Genomic DNA, 20,135 nt, shown 5'->3' with positions numbered 1-20,135 from the left:
CCTAATAATTAATATCATTTGTTTGGTATATGCAGCAGACGAAGTGTAGTGCTTCCCTCATTGCTTTATTTTAAGACAATGGTATTGCGATGCAGTATGCAGTCTAAGAGTTCGTTGATCTACTCTGCAGTCGAAAAACATTTTCATATACGTTGGCGTAGTTTGTGGACTGGTTATATTTGGTATGTTTTGTATTGGGTTGTTAGTTGTGAGTTAGTGGCGACGATGCGTGATATCCGGAATGAGTTTATCAGAAGTCCCCTAATGATTCATGATCTCAGCTGTATAAAATTACTAAAATCTCCACAAAACCCCCCTTCTGATTATTTACATTAAATTTAGTGACGTTGTTTCAAGTTTTTTTTTGCATTTTTTCTTATATATATATATATATATATATATATATATATATATATAGTTATTCAGGTTCCTTTAAATTAAATGAATATTCATCAAGGATAAATATCTAACCGGTAATCATTAGTTGTTTAAACATGGTGTGGTGTGCAACTGTTGAATTTGAAGCTTCACATCCAGGACTAGATAACCAATATAAAACTAATAAGCAAGAATCAGCTATTTTGTCTAAATATCATACTCTTAGATGTGCATAGTTACTATTTCACCACAGACCTAGATCCAATAACAGATACATATGAAAATCTAAAAAAATTGGCTTTTTTACTGCTGAATTTTCAACAGTGAATATGTAAACATTTCTAAATCATCTTATGACTGATGCATAGAATATTCAACTTTCAATAAAGAGTTACATAAGCATATTAATGTACAATGACTTGAATGCATGTTACATAATAGGTTTAGTGAAAACGTAAGTCATCCATATAATTTGACTTCAATGTATTTTCTCTCAATTTATGGTTGACTAATAATGAATTGCAATAAAAATTGCACCAAATTAAACATTATTATTATTATTGTTAAAGACAGTATCATGTGAGTAATTAAAGTAAAATACACTGAATTCCACTGAGAAATATGTAATAACTATGCAATATTTAACACAAGCCACATGATGTTGATTCAAAAAATAACTAAACAATATCTACTTAGGTGGTTATATTAAAGTTTTATATAAATTTTATGGTAACTTTATATGATAAATTTAAAAAAACGTTTTTAGCTCTCTGTTTAACTAAGTAAATAGTTCTCGAGTTTGACCACTAAAACCATCTGAATGTTCATATCAGAATTTCTTTTGAATTATCTCTATACGTATTCTTTTTTACTATTCTTTTGGCAATTATCTTAATAATATAATTCCTTTGTGCTGAAATATGGTGTGGTGAATTGGACTGTTCCAAATTTAAGCTAGGCTCTGTGTTACTTATAACTGATTGACATGAACGACGTGGTAAGTGATGCGTATTTTGAACTCACAATCATGTTGTTTAAATTTAAATAATTTGTTCCTCAAATTACAGCTCCACTATTATCATAAGGGGATATAATCTGGAAAGAAATCGAAAACTGGCAAGTGTTGTCTTAATCTAGTTTCAAACATAAGAGCTACGCTCACTAAACATCCTACAATCTACAATTTTAACTTCAACAAACTCATAATATGCCAAGATTCATACTCGTTGTAACTAGTAGGCAACTGTAAACTTAGTTTTTAATTGATTCCATATTCCTTTTCGATAGACCTTGCAATTAGATCCAGTGTTTGATATTATTATTAGTAGTGTGTACTACTGAACATTTTCAAATAAAAACAAAACATCCATCTAATTGATTTCAGTTTTCAATAGTTTTTTATTTGATATATGCTAGTAATCAAAACCTTTTTCCAGTATTATAGTAACCCGAGAATTCAATGTAAATAATTTATTTTTTATTCGGTATATATATATATATATAATAGCGAATTTTCGGGTCATACTCGGATGTTTATTCTCAGCTCTTTTTATTCAAATCATCCATTAATTAATTATTTTGATTATTATCCATATATCAAATGAAGATTAGATGAGTAAAAAAAATTGATCGAATAGATCACATTGACGTTTTGGCGAATTCCCAAGACATTGGGATGAATTTCTTTGTATGTCTATTACTTCTGTCCAATGCATAATATAGACGAAATATGGTCATAAAAATATTCATTTTTGATTTTATGATACGTTTATCTGATTCACTTTATTATACTACTTATTCCTGTCAATACACCAGTCCAATCGGACGTCCATACAAGTCAGGCTATTCAGCTGCTTCATGGTCCATTATTTTTCTAACATCAAGTGTTCTACCACAATAACGTTCATAGACTATTTTTCAATATTCAGATCATTTGGACAGTGATTGGGGAATCAAAAAGCACAAAAGTAGCTTTACGTTTTCTGTTTATATCAACATGATAGTACTCGACTTAGACCATCCTTGTAATCTACACAGCTTTCACTGAAACATTTAATTTATTTTAAAAGGAAACGTTTTATGTCTATTGTGTGTTATCAACATTTAGTGAAATACCTAAGAGGTTTTTCCGTGTTTCCGTTCCCTTGTTTATTAAACAGGCAACGAACATCTAAAAATCATTACTTTTGGAATTAAAGGAATAAAATTAACAATATTATTAAGCAAATTATTAATTTCTTTTTTTCAAAAACTCACCAGCTAGTTCAACTTGAAAAAGAAAAATATATCGATCTGGTGAACCGGGCCAACTAATTTCACATGTGTAAAAGCTCACATGATGTATGTCAAAATTATTGATAACTAATTTTGTATCTTGATCTGCAAATTGAATGTCTCTTAAAGTTGAACTGAAATTCAAAGTGAAGAAATAGATTTTTTTTGAAAAAAGTTTCTTTTTTATTGAGAAAAAGGAACTCAATCTTAAAATTTAAATATCATGTATATTTCAATTCATTTTGTTATAATGCATAAATATTGATTGTTTTCTTTGTCACGGTTAGGCATTCGCGCACGAGATCGAAGGTCCTGGGTTTTCGTCTCGCATGCAGGATAGTGGATGTGTATTGCTGAGGAGTCCCATGCTGGGACAAAACAGTCATCCAGTGCTTCTAGGTTTTCAGAGGTGGCCTAGCTTAGGTCCACTCATGCATTCAAGTATTAAAATTACTACAATATCCACAAATTCCCATTCTGATACTAATCCATCTTGTTGAAACACATAAATGTTGCTTGTTTTTTTCGCACAATTTTTTGTAAAATTCCAGATATATAACTTTATATCTGTGAATATTAAAAATAATTATGCTTGCTTATTAGATTTATTTTAGTTTTATTTATACTGTAATAACGAGATCTAGGTCTTATAATCTATTAGAAACAATACAGGATCTAGGATAGATGTGCATCAGTTCAAACTAGCACATTATACACATTATCACGGTGAGAGAAAACTTCTAAGATGAAGGGTAAAATAAAGATTTATTTTACTAGAAATGATATGTAAATATAGGATTTTTTAAGCTTTACATTATGACCTGACTTTAGCTGGATAACGAGTGAAACTCAGTAAGTACTGATTAGCTGTTTCATTCTATTACTGAAAAAATTGCTTACCAGGATAAAGCGACCATACAGTCGTTATTAATTTTTAATGGTTGTTTACCTAAAGTCACTAAATGATGTAAAACTACAAAATTCAGCAACGTACAAAAAAGTCCTAAAATGAACATGATAATGTAAATACGATTTCGGACCAAAAAATACATATTAAACAGTAGTAGAAGTCAAGATATTCAAGGGATAAAACAGGCAGATACATTTATATTAACTCGCATCATTTCAAATAGGTAAACCTAGACTGAGCTTTTTTTTAACTTTCTAATTACAATTAATGTGTAGTTCTATGTAATCTAAATAGCTGAAGATAATCATTGAACTTCTATCGTATTAAATGCAATTCAAAGGTGAGTAAATAAATCTATGATTAAATGAAATAAATTTGTCTGAAATCTCTTACAATCGTGGCAATGAAAATGCTGAAACGTTTCACTAAACGTTGAGTTTGGCAACATCTAAAATAACTTGCAATGGTATTTTTAATTTATAAACAACATTTCGAAACTCATCATAACACAATAAAATTCGAAAGTACAAAGAAAAATATTCTGTTAGCCTTTCACTGATGATTAGAATTAACGAATATTTTAACAGTAAAAGAAATTAAATTAGAACTGACTGGTACATAAAATCTAGTAATCAGTAATGGTCATCATTTATATTGTTTAAAGGGAAATACAGAATCTATAAAGACATTTCCTCCGTATCCCTATATTCTTTAGATAAAAAAACTATCCTGTGTGTGAATAAATCATCAGACCTTAAAGCATAAAATAGAAGAATAATGTTAACTTTGATGTCTGTTCAAATAGATAACGTCAGTATCCTTGGCATATAAGTAAACTGTTTGTTAATTCTTATCCAGTAATGTGAAATTGTATAAAATCATCTTAATTTTTCTCATTATTATATGCCATCAATTCATACAAAAGTTAAACTGAACATGATTACGGATGGTAGATAAGTTGTTTTCCTAGGCTTTATAAAAATTAACGCTACAACTGACTGATCACTGAGTAGCGAATAATGTTATGTTTGTCTAGTAATTTTAGTGCTGATGGAATTTCATTAATAAATATTACAAGTACATTTTTTGGTGAGTGCCAAGTAGCATGAAACGAACCAGAATTTCCTGTTGACGACCTTCAATCATCTAACACCTAAACACTAAAGTCATAAATTCACTGTTTAGGTTTAAAAATTAAACCGGAATCCTTCCATCGTAAATGGATCTACCTGAACCAGTATACCAAAAAATTGTCATTTGTTACTTGACTGTCGAACTTATTTTATTACTTATAAATTGTAGTAGAAAGTAAACAAAGCTAAATTCCATATCAATATCTTACACAGGTTGTTGTTGTTCTCCTAAACGTGGCATTAATCCCCATACTGTAATCGGAGTTATAGTATCTGCTGACTTTTGTACACCTGGTTGAGGACATTCCAATTCAACTGAACGGCCACGCATAACAAATTTTGAAAATTCATGATTCACCAAATCCATAATTAATTTTGGAGGATCGTCATCTAATAAAAAGATAAAAGGATTAGAATAAATCATATAAATATATGGGGAAATTTCATTCAACTACAATCGACAAATAGCTTATTGATCAAATCTGATATAGAATATGTAAGTCAAACAGGCTAGTAAATAACACACATTGAACAAACTAGTGATACGACTAACTTTAAGTCAGTCAAACTAAAATATTTGTAACGAAATTATTTAAATAACTCAATAACGTTGACGAGTGAATCACTCGCGCTCAAGCGAGCGCGCAAACAAATGAAGCATATATATTTAATTAATTGAATACTATTATCTTCCATTAATAATAATGAAGTACCGTTTAGTTGACGGTACATAAATACTACATATCAATGAATTTTAACTAAAACTCAGCGGAAACATTTTTCCCGCCGTTTTTTTCAGCTGTATGTTTCAAAATAAACAAAAAAATAAAAAAAGGTTATTTTATTCTCCAATTGATAAAAATGAAAGATTGAATTGTTGAACAGTTGACATTTGTTTGTTTTTGTACAATTTATTTGAATAATTCTAACCTTATTTAAGTTTTGTTTATTAAAAGAAATAGATAATGTTTATGACAAATGCGAACAATTAGAAAAAAAGGTTAGTATGCCTCAAATATTCTCTTTTTGTATAAATTTTAACAAACCAAATTTATTCCATCTAAGCATGCATATGTATGTATTAGTAGTGTGTACTAGCTTTTCAATAGTATAGGACTAAGTTTACCAATGTTGCTAGTTGTTTGCTTGTTTGTTTATTTTTAGGGTGAATTACAAAATACACCACGAATAGAGGATGAACAAAAAACGGAAAAAAGAAACATTTTACCAACTTTTTTTTCCTTTTTTTGTTTTTTCATCATCAATGAGTTATTGATGAAAGTATAGAAAATAATTCATGGAATGAATTTTTTTTTGTTCTACTTTAATAGTTTGTTGGCATCCAATTTTTAATGATGGGAAAACTAACAACTGAAGTGAGAAAGAAGTGACTAATCAGATCAACTATGTTCGAATTAAAAGTTATCTAGTATACTCTTGGAATAGATGTATGGTGACTGAAAAAGTTTTTCAATGTAACCGTAGTCAAGATAGCAACCAGCAAAATGCAAAACGGTTGCCTTTTGTTTGAATCTGTTTAGTGTATTAGAGCGAATAGTTTCACAGTATTTGAGCGCCGAAAAAGTTTGGACCAGATTGCCAGGCGAAACGTTGGATTTACTACAAATTCATTCGCTGAGATTTCACAAATATATTATTCCTAATTAATGTTCAGTGTATTGTTTAAATTTTGATTATCTTCACAAATCCGAAAGTTAAGCTTTTTGTTAGGTGATATACTGTACAGATTTTTAGAACTTTTACTTTCTAATAATAATGAAATGGATTGTATGAATTTTCGACTGATCGATTTAACCTACTTATCTTTTTCAAGTAAATGTTACAGGAGAGTATGGATCAGGATGTATAGTTTGACACTAAAATATTTGCCTCAGAAAAATTGAAGCTAACAAAAAACAATTTAATATCAGAAGGGGTTTTAAGGATGTTATAGTAATTTCTATAGTTGAATCCATGAGTCGATCGAAGCTAAACCACCATGGAAAACCTGGAAGCACTGGATGGCCGTTTTGTTCCATTGTGGGACTCCTTAGCAATGCGCATCCACGATCCTGCCTCGCGAGATTTGAATCCAGGACCTACCTATCATGTTTTTAATAATATTATTCTTATTAGTAACAGAAATAGTAAGTAGTTAAGAAATAATAATAATTCAATTCGTATACGCAACTTTCAATATTGATTCATAGAATTTTTTCTTTGATAAAAAAATTTTTTCAGAAAATTTTATGTTTAATTGTTTTAAAGAAAAGTGAAAGGATTTGTTATTTTCGAAAAGACTACTTACTTGTTCAGATTGATGTTATAGAAAGTAAAATAATAAAACAAATTCACTTATTATTATTATTATGACTATTATTACATAAATAACTACTGAATTGATGCACGAAGGCATTCAAACATCACATATTTAAAAAGAACAAATAAGAGATTGAAATGAGATAATTAAGATACTGGACAGTCAATGAATTCATTATAGATTCTTAAGTATAAGTCTAAATAAAAATACAAATACATAATTTGAATGAATAGGGTAAAAAAAATATGGTTAAAATCCACTTTCATTTCAAATTAATATGATTTAGAAAATTACTGAAAATCAAATGTCGTTGAATTAGATGTTTTAAAGTTATACTGAGGCGCATTGGCATGTAAGATTGGACAAATCAGTGGTACAAAAGTAGCTGGCCAGTTTACATTGAAGAATCATAAAAAGCAATACATCAAAAATTGACTGAACTTAATAAGGATTAACATTGAGTTCTGTGGTTTGAAAGCATCACTTTCATGGTGAGATGGGAAAGTTTAAAGGACGGGTTCTTTGTTTTAAGGTGTTTCAAGTTAATACAAAGGTTTTTCAGAGGGTTTTTATTCTCAGTGGTTTACTGGTTCACGATAAAAATGTCTTTCGTATAATTTCGAAAACGTATCCACTGATCAATAAAATCAAAATACTACAATGACAATGTGTATGCAGAATAAGGAAAAGACAAAATTTATTTCGTACATCAGGATACGAAAGCATTCACTGAGTCATACACAATTACATTTTAATATGTCAATAATTTAACAAACTTGACATTAAATAATTAGTTTCATGATGAATTCATCTTATCATATAATTCAATAGGGAAATTGTAATACCTCACAGAATACTTTAGATGAAAAAAGATGTCAACGTATTTCATTCGTCAATAATGTTAGAAAATATTAACAAGGATAATAAAATTGAAAATTTTAACTCTATTGTTAAGTTATTGTCTATCAAAACTTTTAACAACATACAGATAATACAAATAATTTGAGCTATCTTAAATAGTTCGAAATAAATTGTACTTGGCTACCATCATTTACAAGAGACAAGTTTTTAGTTTGTATACTAGCTCGAAAGATATGTAAATGAAACGATAATAACTGAACATGGAATAAGGAACCGAGATTTACATGACAAGAGATAGAGAGAGAACATAAACTGATGACTGATGTACACATATATTCCAGTAACATTTAGTGATGAGTCAATGTATATCATACCTAATTAAAAATAGTGGAAATATAAACATGGAATTCACAATGAATTGTTATGAACATATACGTTGAATGAATATGATACCTATTGAGAATGGGATCTCATGTTTCTTTACATATCCCAAAAGAAATCAATTTCATTTTCTAGTCTATATGAACATAGTAACAAGATCAATGCTTTATTTATTATCATTTTATAAAAAAAGTCCAGTAAAAATTTCATTATTGAAATCCAATTCTTTTCAAAAGTAATATGGATATTAATTTTTTTAATAATAAATATTCAAGTTCAATGATCAATTCAGTGGGTAAGTGTTTGTTCGTTCTTTTTCCTTTTTCAGCAAACTTTTCATAAATAAAAACTAAGTAATTTCATAGATTTTATTTACTGATAACTGAAAGTGATGAAAATTACAAAGTGTATTAAAATTCTAACAATAAGATAAAGTCTACATTTATAAATGTAATATTGATTGTAGTTTTAATAAATGTATACATCATAAAGGCGGGTAAAATAACAATTATATTTGTAAGAGAGTTAAAATCACCATGTATGGTTTTGTTAACAGATTCTGTTTTCTTTCTATTACAGGGCGAACAAGGATAAACTCTTTGAAAGAAGAAGAGCAAGCCCTGCATACATGGAACTTACAAGATGATTCATAGGACTATTTTATAAACTAGTTTTACCTTTTGTACATACCCCCGTGAATTTTAATTTTCTAATATAAAAGACCCGTGGCTTCCACTCCGTGTACTCTCTTGATGTGAAGTTCTCAATTACCATTGCGTATTGAGGTTTCAATTATTCTCTGCCTTTTTATGATTACTGATAACACGTGTGACATAATAATAATAATAGACTATGAAACTAAAAATCCTATTCTATTCACAAGCTGTAAATTGATTTTTACAACAATTCCATCCTTTTATTCTTTTTTGTAGGACAATTTAGAAGGTCTAAATATCAAAAATATATAAACGTTGGTTTGACTAAACTACACAATTTTTTTAATCTTATGAACCACTGATTTTGCTTTTTTTTTAAATTAAAAAAACACTCAGAATGGTTTCAATATTTTAATCTATTTTTAATTTAGACTGTTACAATCATATAAAACTGTGCATCAATGTTTGAACAGTAACTCTCTCAATTAAAATTGAATTTTAAAAAATATCAAGTTCTGGTTTGATTGAATAGTTTTAGAATTGAGGAAGAAACAGTTAATGAAAACAATTACTCCCTGATTCATTCATGATGGAAGAGAATTAAACACTAAGTCTAAAGATAACTTAAACAGTTTTGGATAATACAATATATATATATATATATGTTTCGTGACTTATTGTAAGTCACCTCTTCAGCGTAAATGAAACTAATTGTGATATCACAAAAAATTTACACATTAATATCTTTTGACCCAATGTTCAATTTATTTGAAATTATTGATCAATGTTATTTTAATCTCTGGCGCATGCTCATTGCTTAGTTCTAACACTTGTATCTCACTCAACATTTTAGTGAAAGTGACGTTGTTATACCACAAACTAATTCCTTATATAATCTATAAAAGTCAATTTTTACTACTGTATCATTCTTGTACATGTAATTTACCTAGAATTTCATTTCTTGCATAATTTCTGATTGTTTTAGGCTAAAGTGTCCCTAAACATTCTAGGAAATAAATGACGTTAAGTTGAGTGTAGGAAATACTCACTTTCATACATTAAGGTGCATCAGTTCACTTATTTCACTCAATTCTTGGTGTTTCGTGGCCATCGTCGAATATCATAGGTGACCACTACCTCACTGTTTACATCATTAGACTTCAGCAGCCAAGAAATCTCATTAATACCTACAGATTTTATCCTGACTATAGTTACATGGACCGGAACCTACTTTTATTAGGGCAGAGTTATTTGGATCCATCCAATGATTTCTAGTTCCCAATAATTTTCCAACTGACGATGATAAGTGATTTAAATCGACTTCACAATGATAGCAAGGTCAGTAAATAAATCTCTATAGACTATCTAATGGCCTCCCAATAAATAATTTAATTGGGTTATGCATCGCTTACATAGTGAAGGAATAATGGTCACTGCTAGGGTAAATACTTACTTAAATACTCCTTTAAAAGAGAAAAGCGTATAATATATATATATATATATATATATTGTTGGGATTCTGGTGAAAAAATTAGAAATATTTATTATACATAACAGCTATCTGGGAACTAAAAATGTTTTGAGTACTTATTATGCTATATACATTTGAGTAGTTAACGGATGCGTAAGTCGGCCTTGGAAATTTTTGACTTAAATACGAACTTTTGTTTTGGATTACCAATGAACTAGGAGAGAGAAACTAATAGTTATCATGTAACTCTGTTACTAGGTACTTATATTTTTATATGTTGAATGTTATTAAACTGACTTGTAATGTATCAGACAGAAATATTTGATGTGATACATTCTGCCTAGTAAAGAGGAGGAAAGTTCAGAATCGATTTAGTGTTTCTAGAGTTCTTATCTCATTTGTAAAGCATAATCTCCTGGTGATGTAATTCAATAAAATATAAATTTTATACAACTATTTCATTTCCTCGTCAGTTGTATTATTTAAATCAAATTGTCACTTGAAAATCTTCTAGTATCCTACCAGACATTTTTATCAATAGACTTTGAGCTAGTGCTTTTAGATTACTCATATGATGTAAAGCTTTGTTTGTGTATAGAATCGGATTTCTAGGATGACGTTGAGGTATCAACTGAAAACCACAAGCAATGAAAATAAAACAAAAACAGAAGCCAATCAACATTAGAAAAATGTAAATGTCTAGCGTCAACCTAATCTATGAAAAAAATAGTTGTTATTAGTCAGCAGGTTGATGGGAATCAAATAAAAAATTAATGTTGTCAAGTAAATTAACGGTTGATATGCATGGAAATTTGTCATCTGGTGATTACCCAATCGTACCATACACCCTAAAAACGATTGGACTATTATTATCTCAGTGGGATTTATTGTCATATTGTGACACTGATGAGTAATTCCTATGACGTTGCTAAGCTGAGTCATTTAATCAACTGAGTCCACATTTTATGTCATGTTATGTTGTGGATATCCCGACAATTAATGCCTTTGTAGGAAAGTGTCATTTTTCTAAGCAAAGATCATATTGAACTACAACTTCAGTTATGTAGTACAGAATAACATCGTTAGGAAGACAACTCAATGAAATACATGTGAATAATGCAACAGACATGAGAAAAACATACATGTATTCATCAGTTATAATTTCTTCTGATGATCACTGGTTATGGCTATTCTAGACTACATTGTATTAGATTAACACTAAATCTACGCAGAAAACAATCAATTTGATCAAAAGTGAGTTTTAAGACTTTCGAAGTCAATGGATTAAAAGGATAGATTAAACTTGAAATCTAAGAAACACTACCACCCTCAAATATAAAACTTACTTATTAAAAAATAAACAGCGACACTTTATGACAGTCCAAATGAACTAACAAAAGAGGTTAGCTGATTAAATAAATCAAGTTTTATTCGAAACAATAAGAACAAGGTTTCTCATTCAACACCTAAAGGATGTAATAACTACGTTTATGACTGAATCCAGATCGCATGTGAATTGAAACATGTAGAATTTATTTAATTTCATGTACCGTAGACCAAGACAGTTTTGAAACTAATTCGTTTCGCACCGGTCAGTTACTGTAGTATCGTCAATACTACATTAGTCTAGTCGATATGATTCAGTGATACTTGTGAAATACTCTTGAAATATGTCAATAATGAGTTTGGTGATTTCATAATAAACTTTGTTAATAAAAAGTAATCGTGAAAATGCTGAGTTTTAACTTTAGGCTTCACCATTTATTATTTACATGTCTCAGTTTCTTGTGAATATATTTTTCGTAAAGTACGAATAAAAATATTGTGGGGTGATGACGAAGATTTAATTCATTTCGTTTTCATTCATTTTTTGGAAATGAACCATCCTTTTTTGTAAACAAAGTCACTTGATTTTAACTAGGCAATTTCTAAACATAAATGTTTAAGGTTTGAACTCTTGTAGATTCCATAGGAGAACAATGGTGTGGAGTACTAAACTAAGATAAAATAACTGTTCAGTGGTACATTCATCATCAGTGATTCAATCTGTGATAGCATCCTATTTCAGAAAGCATATTGTTAACGAGTTTATAGAGTATGTGAACTGAATTTCTTTCACTTCATACAGTATTTGCTGGTGATAATTGTACAAAACTATTAAATACGTTAGTGATAAACCATATTTTACATAATTTACCTTCTACTAATGCTAATGAAGAAAAGCTGAATGTGTACAACATGAAATCCATTAGAAGTGATCTTATTTACACTTGGAACAGATGATGATATATTTTACGTTGACTTATGGTCATTCAAACAAACTTTTACACACTGAAGGTTGAATAAACCAAATTTTAACTGTAAAATTCCAAACATAATCATCTGGATTAACATGAAGTTGAATTACTAATTTTTACTGTTCATATGGAAACTACATGTTTTATGACTTCCAAGTAATAAGTAGGGTAGATGATGTGACAATTTATTGATTTCTGTTTAGGACAGTTCTAGTAACTGTCAATAAATTAAGTTGAAAGTAAAAATAATGTTATTAATAATAATAATAGATAACTGAATTGTGTTCATCTAAACAAGAATGGAAGATGAATTAGATGATGAACGAACGACTGAATTTCAACTATATCAATGTACCAGAAAGAAAGATTGTTCCAATGTTATTTAGATCCAATAAAAAATAGTATACATGGCGCCTTTCAAAAAATACAGTCATTTTAAACAAATTGAAACAAGCACTGTGTCAATAAAGATTTAAATACAATTTTTTAGTATGACTATTCACTTTAGTAATTTATCACACCGATCAGAAAAAAAAAACAATATCTGACATTATGATTACATTGTAGTACATCTGTAGTGAACACAACACTAGTTGGGGACAATCGAATGTATTTTAGCAACGACTGAATTTCAATTATATCAATGTACCAGAAAGAAACATTGTTCCAATGTTATTTAGATCCAATAAAAAATATTATACATGGCGCCTTTCAAAAAATACAGTCATTTTAAACAAATTGAAACAAGCACTGTGTCAATAAAGATTTAAATACAATTTTTTAGTATGACTATTCACTTTAGTAATTTATCACACCGATCAGAAAAAAAAACAATATCTGACTTTATGATTACATTGTAGTACATCTATCTACTTGTTATCTACTGAATCAACAACAGAATGGAAAGTAGATTAAGTGAAATTTGATAATTTTGAAAGTAGCCGATTTAAAAAAGATGAAAGAGTGGGTTTAGTATAATTCAATATCAACTGGTAGGTTTGCCTATATTGTTAGTCAGGTTGAAATAAATGTTTTCTAATCAATATGTCATAGAGGTAAACGAAAATTTGATTGTTCATTTTCTAACACATTAGATAATAGTATTATTGGTATGTTCACGTTTTTAATGGAATAATTGACTAAACGGATATATAAATATCGATTGGCAGATGGTAAGTACACTTCCATTGTGTGATCAGATGTGACTATAGATTTCTATTAGTTCAAACAATGTGACATAGTCACTAAACTAAATAATAACGTGAATTTATTGTTTTTATATTCTTTCATCCTTTTTCTTACATTTGTAAGTGAAATTGCCTCACAGGAAAAAAAATGTATGAAGTCATCTGTGACATATCTGCCGCATATGTGTAAAGGGCGTGTATACTATGCAGAAGTTTCATCCGTATTATTTTATATACGCAAATAAATGTCTATAAAAATACAACGATTAACGTAGATAGAAAACACTTGGTTGTATTTGTTGTAGAATTATTGGCAACGTAAGTTGAAATTGTAGAGTAAGTTGTAGTCAGGTTAAATACAAAGTATAAATAATATATCAGTTGATGAGTTTATAAACTTTCATTGACTAAGGGGATTATAAAATGTGTTATTGATACCTAGACAGCACTTGCATTTCCTGAACTATCTTGACAACTATAAAAGTGAACTGGACAAAGCTAAATGCTTTCAGATCAAAACGTAGCACCTGTTACACAAAATCATTAAGAGTTGAAAGTACAAAATTATTGTTTACTAGGTTACATTTTTTACTTATAAACTATGATTGAAAGCATAAATGTTTAGAGCAATTTCTGTCAAAGTGACTCAAAAATTCATTTTATCATTCATTTATAATTATTTTTTGGTTTTTAGTGTTAACATTATTTTATGTACTTCAACGTTTGACCTCGTTCAGATAGTGAAGATTTGTAGCTCAAGTGGATGATTTTGATGGAGTTCGTTTTCTCTGAGCTGGATGGTTTTGTCGTGGAGCTTTCATCGTCCTTCTGAACAACATCATCTTGTTGACCTTAAGGTTAACAAAAACCAATAAACATCGAGGTGCACAAGACAAGCTGTGAATCACATGTGGAGAAATTCAAACACTTCACTTCTACCCGAAGTTTGTGCTGATGATGTCGTTCAGAAGAATGATGAAAGCTCCACGACCAAACCAACCAGCTCAGAGAACGAAACTCCATCAAAAACCTCATTCATGTTTTTAATCAAACTAAATTTTTTTTCATCCATAGATATTGATTGAAATTAGTGACTTGATTTAAATGTCTTTTCAATTTAAATTTAATTTTGTTATAAGTAAATTGTATAATATATAATCAATATTTTATGATTGATTACGTCAATATTATATGTATATTCAACTACACCCGTATACTAATTATGCATATACAAAACTGTAAAAAAAAGTACTCTTTATGATATGAACAATGGTAATGGATAAACTCAGTTACTAAATGAAAATGATAAATGAATTAAATTTTTACATATTTTAAATAGTTAAAACAAAACATCTCATTGAATAAAATTTCATTAGTTACTATGATGGATATTGTTGATAAGCTTTTTATAACTATGAAGACAGGTATGAAAGTTGGTTGTAACAGTGTTAGAAATGTAATGTTCAACAAATTTTTTTCTTGATCTTATCAGTTAAATGTATAATCTCTGTCAATGTCTATTCATGTTTCATTTATCATGGAATTCGATTCTTTTAGAGCTCTCTATTTGTATAACAGAAGGTAAAACATTTCAATAAAATCTCTGTTGCAAATTGTACTCATCATTAATTTCATAAGGCAATAGAAAACTATAATACAACATAATACTTTTACTACTATAATATTTTTCATGCAAAATCGAAAAAAGTACTTGCAATTCACTGAATATCATTTCATGAACCGTCTAATACCAGATAAATATTCCATTTTATTTAAGACTAGTCAAGTAACATAGAGTTGATGTTATCACCGAGATTTTAACACAGTATCCAGTGTTTTAAACTCAAGAGCGTTTTTCACCAAGTAAGCTTGGTTGAAGATAGAATACACATCATCTATTGCATAGCTAACAATAAATAAAATGTGAACCACTTGTAGTGGATAAGAGCAACACACTGAAGAATCTTTCTCAGGTATTTATGTACCAAGAGATACTAATGAAATTTAATATGTTGAATATTAACAACAAACAAACATAAACCTTTAAAACCAAGATGTTATTCAATTTTCAAATTTTCTAGTTTCTATTACTTCCTAATAAATTTATTCAACTCCCTGTTATTTGATGGTGGTTAGTAAACAATAAAAATCGAGTGAGCTATGTTTTAAGAATCTTACTATACATTTTAAATAAACAAAAACGAATTATAAGTAATTTATGCATAGAAATGATCTGAATAGTACAGAAATAAAATAATAAAATTGTCACTAACTTGTCATTTGAATTAAAAATGGTGGCCTGCTGTCTAATTTACCAGCTGCATGTATAGCACGACAATGATAACTTCCTGTGTGTTCAATACCAAAAACTGCTATACGTAAATTTCCATTACTTCGAAATTCTGTATTTGGTAAACGCCTAACAAAATAAATTTAAAGTAGAAATGAAATAAATCGATCATAGTGATAACATGTATGTATCTATAGTTTGTTTCATGCTCAATTTCATCTTCCAATTAGATCGAAATTTATAAGTAAGTATTGGAAAAATATAATAAATTTCCTCAGTCAGTTACATAGTTTGACAGTAAGTTTCATGTTACAGTATGACAGTTAAAATCAGTTAACTACTAAAATCTTCCATAATAAATTATACAGGCTATTTTTAGTTTCCTCCCCTACTGAAAAGAAGTCCGCTGTAATCAACTGTGTGTGAATATATAGTTCATTTATTCTCTGTTAGGAAATTGATATTGAGAAGTTTTATGAAATCTTTACATAAATATCCATGTCGATAATCATTAACACTGACAATATTGAGTCCCATTAACCGTCAGTTGTAATGTACCGATTAATGAAGCGACAAACCAACAGATAGACCAACATGCCATTGGATTCTCTTAATTCCAGTCATATTCTTCTCATAACAATATGATATATAGACCAAACAGATAGTCGAGTTCATTATTCACCAAAATCTTCATCTCATCAAAACTAGGGAGAAAACTTAGTGGAGTAACTAGTATAGTGTAATGAAAATTAATTGGATATTGTCCATCCTTATTACAGTTTAATACACCGTATTCAATAATGAAATATGATTTGATTATTAGTTCCGATTTAAACGAATATATTTTAAATTAATCATAATCTTGGTTTTGTAACAGTTTTAATCAGAATTCCGACGCAAGATCACAAGAATTTACTAATACTCGTCAATTTAAATGATTTTATTCCTTAGTTGGAAGCTAACTGAAAGTCTATGTCCATTACCATACTTAAACAAGTTAGTATTTTATATAGTTAAGATCATAAGTCAGTTGAAGCTAGACCACCATGGAAAACCTGGAAGCACTGGACGGCCGTTTTGTCCTATTGTGGGACTACTCAGCAGTGCGCATCCACGATCTCGCCTAGCGGGATTCAAACCCAGGACCTATCAGTCTCGCGCCAGAGCTTCAACTGACTCATAATCTTAACTATATAAAATTACTGAAATCTCCACAAAACCCCCTTGTGATAATGAAGTTAGAATTTTGTTCAACTTGTTATCCAACATTATTAACACAGTAGGTTTTTATGCGTTTAAGTCTGTGAATAGAATTTAATAGCCATTTGTCATACGAACCTGTTGTTTGCTGTCCTCATTATAATAATTATTTGTCTATTTTCCACTTGAATAATTACAAAGAAGACATGTTGAAGAGGAGTTTACACCTTAACTAGTAAACTACAGTAAATATTCTTAATCATCATATGAATAACTCTACCATAGAAAGGATAGACAGGTGTAGATAAGCAAAAGAAAAGAGAGAAAAAGACGGAGACAGATAGAGGGAAAGTGAATTTATAAGTAGTAGTTAGTAAATATTTAGATGATCGAGTAAGCATACAGAAATGATGTGGATGCATGTACGCCTATATATATACATATATGCTAAGATTACAATAAACAGATATCTTTTATTAATTTGGGAGTCGCCTGCCTGTTTTGTCATTGTTATAACAAACACCAAATAATAATAGATGATTATGTGATAAATTCACATAAAACCGACTTTACATCAAATGAAACCTAATAAAGTAGAAAGTTTCCTTGACATTATTATTTAACTTATATTGTTATGATGATAAGACATAACAACAATAACAAATATAAGAATTAAAATATTGGAAAAGAAAATTAAAGGATAAATGATCATAATAATATTATAGGTAGTGGATATATAGTAGTATACTATAGATAAGGTTGAATAGAGTGAGAGATAGAAAAACTAAACAATGAAAAATAAACAAAGTACAATTAATAATAAAGAAAAAAAATCAATATTTGAAAAATTATTTTTATTTATAGTTTTTTATATCCGTTTCTTGTTAGACTATATTGAGATTATTAATAAATTAATAGATAAATTATAATATTATCGATTAGATAGTTTGATAAGATTGTTACATAAAACATATATATATATATTAAGTTTATTAAACCAATAGTGTGAAACAATTCTATTCTCTAAACATGTTTCGTTTAGTCAGCTACAACGTAGGACCAGGCACATATATGTATCCGGTTCAAGATGCCACACCTCATTAGCACAACAAAATGAACACCAAATTCATAGAAGTAGTTACTTCGATGGTTGTAATACATAAAAGAAAGTTGTATATAAGGATACAGTATAGGAAGAAAGAATTAGTTCGTAGAAAGTAAGGTATAAAGTAATCTCATAGTTTAAGGGAAGACAGAAAGTGTAAACACCTATGCCATTGTGATCGATTTTGAGCCATGTCACACAGAGTCTCCAACCATTGGTTACAATCGTCATGCGGATCACAACCACGTAGTCTGCAATTACCAACATGGCTCAGACCAGAAAATAGTGACTTCAAGGACTGATGCCACGTTTTGGTTTGCCAACCCCTAGCTTTCTTCCATCCGTCTCCAACACTAATCAGCGTTGTGGTAATCGGTGGTTGGGCATGCATAATAAGTAGCTCGACCATCTTAGTCGATGGAGATTTACATTCTCATCAACTGGTTTACTATGATTCCCTAATACCTTGCGTCTAACTTTATCATTACTTACCTGGTGATCCCAGCAGATGCGAGCAATATTTCTAAGACATCTGTGATAAAATACGAGTAACTCAAGTATATCTTCTCTTAATGGCCACGTTTCGCAACGGTAAATTTAAACAAGACGAACTGTTGCGCAGTATACTCGTCCCTTGATTGATAGACGGATATCTCGCCTTCATCATAGGTGACGTAGGTTGGCAAAAGTCAAACGAGCTTTTTGAATCCGTGCTGAGATTTCGTCGGACACCAACCCATTAGGGCTGATCAGACTTCCAAGATAAGTTAAGTTGTCGACGTGTTCGACTACTTCACTCCCTATCCTTAATACTAGTGTTGACGCACACCAGTCCTGAAGCAACAATTTGCATTTAGAGGAAGAGAAACGCATTCCAAACATCCTGGAATTGTTGCTAAATGCTACCAAAAGACTCTGGATTTTATCAGCGTCTTCAACAAACAGGACTACATCATCTGTGCATTCTAATTTGATAATTGGATTTTCTGGATGGAGATCAATCCTCAAAAATCGAGTTAATTTGTTTTAGTCGATGAATAATTAGTAGTCAAATTCAAAATTGTTTTAGTCATTATTCTATACATTATCAATTTCTATGTATCTGTTATTGGGGAATAATTGTTAGTTGTACTTGTATAATAAATATTTCATGCAGTTCAGCTTACTAAATAAATACATTCAACTGCCTTTCATTTGATAATAAGTAATAACTTGTTAAGATACATATAGTTATAAACATGAGGTTACTTGAGCAGTCACATTGTAATGAGCTCTTCCTAATTAAATTCATTAAGTTCATGTAAGTTTGTTAGCAGTAGTTACAGCTTCTTTTTCAGATGCATTCAAATGTAGGTTGTATCACATGAGAGACTTGTATTGTCAGAATGAATACATTTTTTCTAAGCCTTGTCGACATGCTTACAGACTAACTAATAAGATAAAATTACCAATATTACAAGACGACTTTTCTAAAAGTCTATAAATCAACTATTGACTACCATCAAAAACACGATAAGCTAAAGATACTTATTGTAAAATAAGGATTACTGAAAAAAGAATCTATAGAAAAATTCTTTTATGATTGATTTTTGCCTGATCCATGTATTACCATAACTGTTACTGTTAAATATTTCTATATAAAATGGATTAAATACCTCTAACCAGATTGGAG

At 29.5% G+C, this 20,135-nt stretch overlaps 1 protein-coding gene across 1 annotated transcript in view; it reads right to left on the bottom strand.

Moving 5' to 3' along the window:
- Smp_173380 (tyrosine kinase) overlaps nucleotides 1–20,135 on the bottom strand; it is a gene marked incomplete at both ends in the record, with an annotated part of 72,367 nt that overhangs the window by 29,403 nt on the left and 22,829 nt on the right. Inside the window, 3 exons of the mRNA XM_018793964.1 lie at nucleotides 2,635–2,786; nucleotides 4,905–5,085; nucleotides 16,142–16,287. Of these exons, the coding sequence (XP_018648424.1) occupies nucleotides 2,635–2,786; nucleotides 4,905–5,085; nucleotides 16,142–16,287 (479 nt within the window). The remainder of the gene's footprint in view (nucleotides 1–2,634; nucleotides 2,787–4,904; nucleotides 5,086–16,141; nucleotides 16,288–20,135) is intronic.

The sequence above is a fragment of the Schistosoma mansoni genome, chromosome 1, assembly GCF_000237925.1.
Source record: "Schistosoma mansoni strain Puerto Rico chromosome 1, complete genome".
Classification (NCBI taxonomy): Eukaryota; Metazoa; Platyhelminthes; class Trematoda; order Strigeidida; family Schistosomatidae; genus Schistosoma; species Schistosoma mansoni.
Note: the sequence above shows the minus strand (reverse complement) of the source record. Positions and strands in the feature narration are given on the sequence as shown.